Source organism: Zootoca vivipara, chromosome 6 (genome assembly GCF_963506605.1).
Source record: "Zootoca vivipara chromosome 6, rZooViv1.1, whole genome shotgun sequence".
Lineage (NCBI taxonomy): Eukaryota > Metazoa > Chordata > Lepidosauria > Squamata > Lacertidae > Zootoca > Zootoca vivipara.
In genome coordinates this window covers 3,721,253-3,727,865 of record NC_083281.1, presented here as the reverse complement: position 1 = coordinate 3,727,865, position 6,613 = coordinate 3,721,253, and the positions used below count along the sequence as shown (strand labels likewise).

The 6,613-nt window shown below is 45.7% G+C and overlaps 1 protein-coding gene across 1 annotated transcript; it reads left to right on the top strand.

Moving 5' to 3' along the window:
* Positions 1-2,601: 2,601 nt before the first annotated feature.
* MRPL54 (mitochondrial ribosomal protein L54) lies at positions 2,602-6,268 on the top strand. The gene is made up of 3 exons (XM_035119798.1): positions 2,602-2,733; positions 4,797-4,953; positions 6,013-6,268. The coding sequence occupies exons 1-3, from the start codon at positions 2,628-2,630 to the stop codon at positions 6,143-6,145; spliced, it is 396 nt and encodes a 131-aa protein (XP_034975689.1). The 5' UTR covers positions 2,602-2,627; the 3' UTR covers positions 6,146-6,268.
* Positions 6,269-6,613: the final 345 nt, after the last annotated feature.

The following is a 6,613-nucleotide window of genomic DNA, read 5'->3' as shown; positions in this document are numbered from 1 at the left end:
CTAAAAGTCTGGTAGTTGTTTTTCTCTTTGACATCTGGTGGGAGGGCGTTCCACAGGGCAGGCGCCACCACCGAGAAGGCCCTCTGCCTGGTTCCCTGTAACCTCGCTTCTCGCAATGAGGGAACCGCCAGAAGGCCCTCGGAGATGGACCTCAGTGTCCGGGCAGAACGATGGGGGTGGAGACGCTCCTTCAGGTATACTGGACCGAGGCTGTTTAGGGCTTTAAAGGTCAGCACCAGCATCTTAAATTTTGGAAATGTACATCCAGGGTTGTTGTTTTTCTTTGTTTTTTTGGGGGGGGCCAAGACAGTGGGGCCCTAAGCTATAGCTTGTTTAGTTTATACTGTATGTAAATCTGGCGCTGACCCTTACTCTTACTTTCGCACTGTGTAATTCAGAGGTTTACACAGACATTCCTCTCATCGAGTCGTAGAGCTGGAAGGGACCCCAAGGGTCATCTAGTCCAACCCCCTTTGCTATGCAGGAATCTTGGTTGAAGCATCCATGACAGAGGACTATCCAACCTCTGCTTAAAAACCTCCGAGGAAGGAGAGTCTTCCACCTTCCATCCCACAGTCGAACAGCTCTTACTGTCGGAAAGTTCTTCCTGGTGTTGAGTCAGAATCTCCTTTCTTGTCACTTGAAGCCACGGGTTCGAGTCCTGCCCTCTGGAGCAGGAGAAAACAAGCTTTCTCCCTCTTCCACGCGACGACCCTTCAGATATTTGAAGATGGCTCTCCTATGTCTCCGCTCAGTCTCCTCTTTTCCAGGCTAAACATGCCCAGTTCCTTCAACCGTTCCTCATTAGGCTCAGTTTCCAGACCCCTTGATCATCTCAGCTGCCCTCCTCTCCATTCAATGACATATATACAAATGCACATTCAAGGACAATGTGGATCAAGACTGATCTAGGGAGTGTTCCCGAGGTCTACTCCTGAGTATTTCGAATACTGGAATTTATCTCCTTATGCAGCCAATCTAATTTAATGGCTTATTGTTGTTGTTTATTAGTCATTTAGTCGTGTCCGACTCTTCGTGACGCCATGGACCAGAGCACGCCAGGCACTCCTGTCTTGCACTGCCTCCCGCAGTTTGGTCAAACTTATGTTCGTAGCTTCGAGAACACTGTCCAGCCATCTCGTCCTCTGTCGTCCCCTTCTCCTAGTGCCCTCAATCTTTCCCAACATCAGGATCTTTTCCAAGGATTCTTCTCTTCTCATGAGGTGGCCAAAGTATTGGAGCCTCAGCTTCACGATCTGTCCTTCCAGTGAGCGCTCAGGGCTGATTTCCTTCAGAATGGATAGGGTTGATCTTCTTGCAGTCCATGGGACTCTCAAGAGTCTCCTCCAGCACCATAATTCAAAAGCATCAATTATTCGGTGATCAGCCTTCTTTATGATCCAGCTCTCACTTCTATACATCACTACTGGGAAAACCATAGCTTTAACTATACGGACCTTTGTCGGCAAGGTGATGTCTCTGCTTTTTAAGATGCTGTCTAGGTTTGTCATTGCTTTTCTCCCAAGAAGCAGGCGTCTTTTAATTTCGTGACTGCTGTCACTATCTGCAGTGATCAAGGAGCCCAAGAAAGTAAAATCTCTCACTGCCTCAATTTCTTCCCCTTCTGTTTGCCAGGAGATGATGGAACCAGTGGCCATGATCTTAGTTTTTTTGGTCTACTCCTGAGTATTTTTATTACTGGAATTTATCTCCCTGTGCAGCCAATATAATTTAAGGGTTAGAGTCTCCATTAATTCCAATAGGTCTAACTCTTGAGTATTTCTAATTCTGGAATTTATTTCTAATATCGAATTATATATCACCCAGTGCAGGCAATACACTATAGAGTCTCTGCTAATTGCAACGGGTCGAGTCTAACTAATAGTGTACGAAATATTGCAATATAGAATGGGGTTGCTTTAAAAACTACCTGACAAAATATAGTTCCAAAAGCAATACTTGGTTGTGCTTAGAATAATTTCACAGATATAATGGGTGTGTGTGGGGGGGGGGGGTGATTTTAATAATTGAATTCAGAATACGTGTCACTTAAAAGAAGTGTTGAAGCCACAAAGAGAATAGAAGGAAGTCAATTAACATAGTAGGGATTCAAACTAGTTTTCCGGAACAGAAAGAAAGCGACTGTAAAGAAAGAAAGAAAATAAGAATTACAAATGTAATTTCTTTCTGAGAACCTGTTGCATTGAATATTCAAAGTACTGTTTGTATCCTTTGAACAATTTTGTATACTAGATTAATTCTTTTTCTTTTTTCCTTTCTTGTATGTTTCCTTTTTATTTTTGGAAGATTTGGATGAAATGTTTAACTCATGCTTTTTTGGTAATTTCTTAAAAGATACAAAAAAGTTTTGTTTCTGTTTTTTTTTAAAGAAATACTGCAATATTGCGCACTCAATATACAATATACATACACCGGTTCTAAGGGGTCCACTCCGATCAGGACTATCCCCGTGTAAAATAAGCCAAAAATAATCAGGAACAGGCGGTCCAAGAATTGCAATCGGGTTTGCAAAAAAAGAAGAAGCGAACTACATTTCCCAGGATGCTGTCTGGCTCCCGCGCAGACTCCGTGCGCCTCCGCGGAGTCCGGGCAGCCTCTCCGCACTCATGGCTCTCTCCGGGCTGCAGCTGCGGACCGTGCTCCGGCTGTCCCCGGCCCGCAGCATCCTCTGGCCCGGCCCGGGGCTCCGGAACTACGCCAAGAAGCCCGGCGGTAAGCCAGGCTCCCGGGAGGCGGTGGGGGTGACACGAGGCGCTTTGCAAAGGGAGGCTAGTTGGGGGGACTCTGCACATGGTCAGTTTCCTGGCTGGTTAGATCCTCTCCAGGAAGCCCACCCACCCCCAAATCTGGGTGGGAGGCCCTCCCAAGCTCCTTTTATTGGCCCATCTGCAGGTAGACTGCACCGCACTGTGGAGGTTCTGCTTCCTTCCTTTTCCCCTTTAAGCCAAAGAAGGGATGCATGGAGTGCTTTTGGGAAGCCCACAACCACAATTCAGGATGGATGAGGCTCTAAGCCAGGCATCCCCAACCTTTGGCCCTCCAGATGTTTTGAGACTACAACTCCCATCATCCCTGACCACTGGTCCTGCTAGCTAGGGATCATGGGAGTTGTAGGCCAAACACATCTGGAGGGCCGCAGGTTGGGGGGGTGCCTGCCCTAAGCTACTGAAGGTAATGGGGCCCTTTATATGTCCAGCTGTGCTTTGTCAACAACAAATTGTCGCTTTTTTGTGTTGAATATATGCTACTGTATATGGTAATTTATGGGCCTAATAGGTATATCGAGCCATTTGCACGTGTTGCCATGCAACCAGTCCATAAATAGCCTTTTTTTGACACCTGAGAATTTCCATCTGAATTATTCCCAACAGAAAGGACTCTGTTATTTGGGGGAGAAAATGCTTTTAAACAATTTCTTTCAATTCATTAGAATTATTTCCCCAATACCATTTTACCCTTTTACAGGTCCACCACATATGGAAGAACGTTCCTTCCACGTCTTTGCATCTACGAAACTTAATCTGATTCAGTCTTTATTCATTTTAGCAAGCCTACTCAGAGTTAAATACCATCTGTAAATCATTTTCAAGTCGTTCTCATTCAAGGAATAACATGCTGTAGACTTCAGATCGCGCTTCCAAAGTTTTCCCCAGAGATTAAAATCTATATTATGTTCTATCAGCTCCATCGGGTATGCAGGATGAGACCCTCCCTGCCCTCAAACTGTTTCACCAGAGTGGTGCATGCTCTAGTTATCTCCCGCTTGGACTACTGCAGTGGGCTCTACGTGGGGCTGCCTTTGAAGGTGACCTGGAAACTACAACTAATCCAGAATGTGGCAGCTGGACTGGGGACTGGGAGCGGCCGCCGAGACCACATAACACCGGTCTTGAAAGACTTACATTGACTCCCAATACATTTCCGAGCACAATTCAAAGTGTTGGTGCTTACCTTGGCCCAGTATACCTGAAGGAGCCCCCCCATCATTCTGCCCGGACACTGAGGTCCAGCACCGAAGGCCTTCTGGCGGTTCCCTCACTGTGAGAAGTGAGGTTGCAGGGAACCAGGCAGGGGGCCTTCTCGGTGGTGGCGCCCACCCTGTGGAACGCCCTCCCACCAGATGTCAAAGAGAAAAACAACTACCAGACTTTTCGGAGACATCTGAATGCAGCCCTGTTTAGGGAAGCTTATAATGTTTAATAGATTATGAGAAGATAGATCTCATAATCTAATGTTTAATAGATTATGAGAAGAGAAGAATCGTTGGAAAAGACCTTGATGTTGGGAAAGATGGAGGGCACTAGGAGAAGGGGACGACAGAGGACGAGATGGTTGGACAGTGTTCTCGAAGCTACGAACATGAGTTTGACCAAACTGCGGGGGGCAGTGGAAGACAGGAGTGCCTGGCGTGCTCTGGTCCATGGGGTCACGAAGAGGCAGACATGACTAAACGACTAAACAACAACAAGATTATTGTATTTTAAATCTTTGTTGGAAGCCGCCCAGAGTGGCTGGGGAAACCCAGCCAGATGGGCGGGGTATAAATAAGAAATGTTGTTGTTGTTATTATTATTATTATTATTATTATTATTATTATTATTATTACTGCTACTACTACTATATCTATAGCCCAGTGTAGCATAGAGGTCTTTTGTTTCCCAACCAATTTTAAGACCTGTTCCTCTTTGCTCCCTTCCCAGCACGAAAGCGACCAACTCCCCCACCCACCCCAGTTCATTACGGATCATTTCCCTTCTCTTGCTGTTTTCCTCCAGGTGTAAAGTTCAGAGGGAAAAGCTCCGCCAAAGAAGACATGAAGGGTCCCCAAGTCTGCAAAGACGCCGCGATCCTCACTACGCATGCCGTGGGGGTCAACATCTACAAGGAAGGCCCAGAGGTAGCTTTGAAGCCAGACTCGGAATATCCGGAATGGTGAGTCTACGGCAGACGAAGAGCCAACCTTTTGCCAAAACGTAGACTTTTTTTAAAAGAAAAATTAACAAATCAAGTTTCTAGTCCACAGGATGGGTGCAAAGAGATGGAGATTTGGGGGGCAGTGCGTTTTGGCACCTCAGGTTCCCGGTTCCCGTTTTGAATCAGAGGAACAGCTTTTTCGGAAAGGTCTTTTGCCACACACACACACACCCCGCCCATGCCCAAAATATATCCAGTAGCCAAAAAGACTTTTGACCTGAATCCATAGCATAGAAGTAAGGGTTTTGAATCAATAGTCAATTAGTGGATCTTATTCTGATTGCCCCAGCAAAAAACCTTGCCACCTTTGCTGTCCCCTGCTCCTCTTGATCTGCCCAGAGAAAGGACACTGGGGCAGTGGCTGGGCGACCCGGAATGGACAATAAAAGAGGGGGGATAATCTCATTCCTCAAGTCTTTAGAAAGAGGGCAAGCCAGAAGGGCATGCGCCACCGATTCAGGACTGCCATCTCCACAGGGACGTTTTTCGTATGGAATCTGTTGGAATCGTCCCTCAAGTCCAGCCATGGGCAATACATTCAATCATGCGAATGTAAAAGTGTGTCTATATTTTAGAATTGCTAGGTGATGCAGATAGGGTGCCAGAGATTCGGAATGGGAAGGTGGAAAATAGTTATGCCATGGGCAAAATTTCCTTATTGTGGCCAAGTTGTTCTGACACTCAATATCATTTAGGCGCTGACAAATTAGACTGTTTGCTTGACTAAAACCCAAAGTGAGTAGCTGATGTGGTGATAAATCACCAGAGTAAAGTTTTTGATCGACAATTTTAGTCCAGGTGCTCTCGTGACAATCTTGCAGCACTAGAGATATTAGGGCAGGGGGGATTTGAGTTTAGGCGAAGCCAAGAGTTAAGTGTCCTACGCCAGATCCGTAATTCTGCCGAGGGAAGATTAGCCTCTAGGCGCAATGATGCGCTCTCGACCGTCACACCAGGCTGGCTCTTGCAATCCCCTGTCCTGCTTTCTCGGCTCACCCCGTCGCCTTTCCCTTCCAGGCTTTTCCAGATGCACCTCGGCCCCCCCAAGAAGCTGGAGGAGCTTGACCCGGAGACCCACGAATATTGGAGGAAGCTGCGGAAGCTGAATGTGTGGCAGGAAAACAAAATCAAGAAGGTCCGGGCGTTTTGATGTGGAGAGCTGTGAAAGCGGCGGTTGGCTGCAAGGAAAGGACCTTGTTTTCTATTTTTATGTCTCCCTTTGGTGTAAAAGTTGGCCAATAAAATCCTTGACCCTGCAGGGTAGTCCCTGTGATTTCCCTCTTCTTCTTCTTCTTCTTTTAAATTATTTTATTGCATTTTTTAAAAAAAAAATCACAAAAAGAAACATAAATTAAACATTACGTCCAGATAATACATAGAAAAAGAGAAAAATAAAGATATAAAAAGGCAAAAAAGAATTTGTCAAATACACCAAGTTAATCCAAGGATACAAATTTAAATATTCTGTACTGTACACTAGGTTCTCCGAAAGAGGTCATTTTTCATTCCTTCTCTCTCCTCTTTCTCTCTCTCTCTCTCTCTCTCTCTTTGCGGACTTTTTCTTCCTGCTTTGGAAAACTAGTTTGAATCCCTGCTATATTAATTGACTTCCCTCTAT

Coding starts and splice junctions, on each gene's coding strand:
- MRPL54 (XM_035119798.1), top strand. CDS start 2,628: ATGGCTCTCTCCGGGCTGCAGCTGCGGACCGTGCTCCGGCTGTCCCCG. Junction 2,734..4,796: donor CTACGCCAAGAAGCCCGGCG/GTAAGCCAGGCT, acceptor GTTTTCCTCCAG/GTGTAAAGTTCAGAGGGAAA. Junction 4,954..6,012: donor GACTCGGAATATCCGGAATG/GTGAGTCTACGG, acceptor TTTCCCTTCCAG/GCTTTTCCAGATGCACCTCG.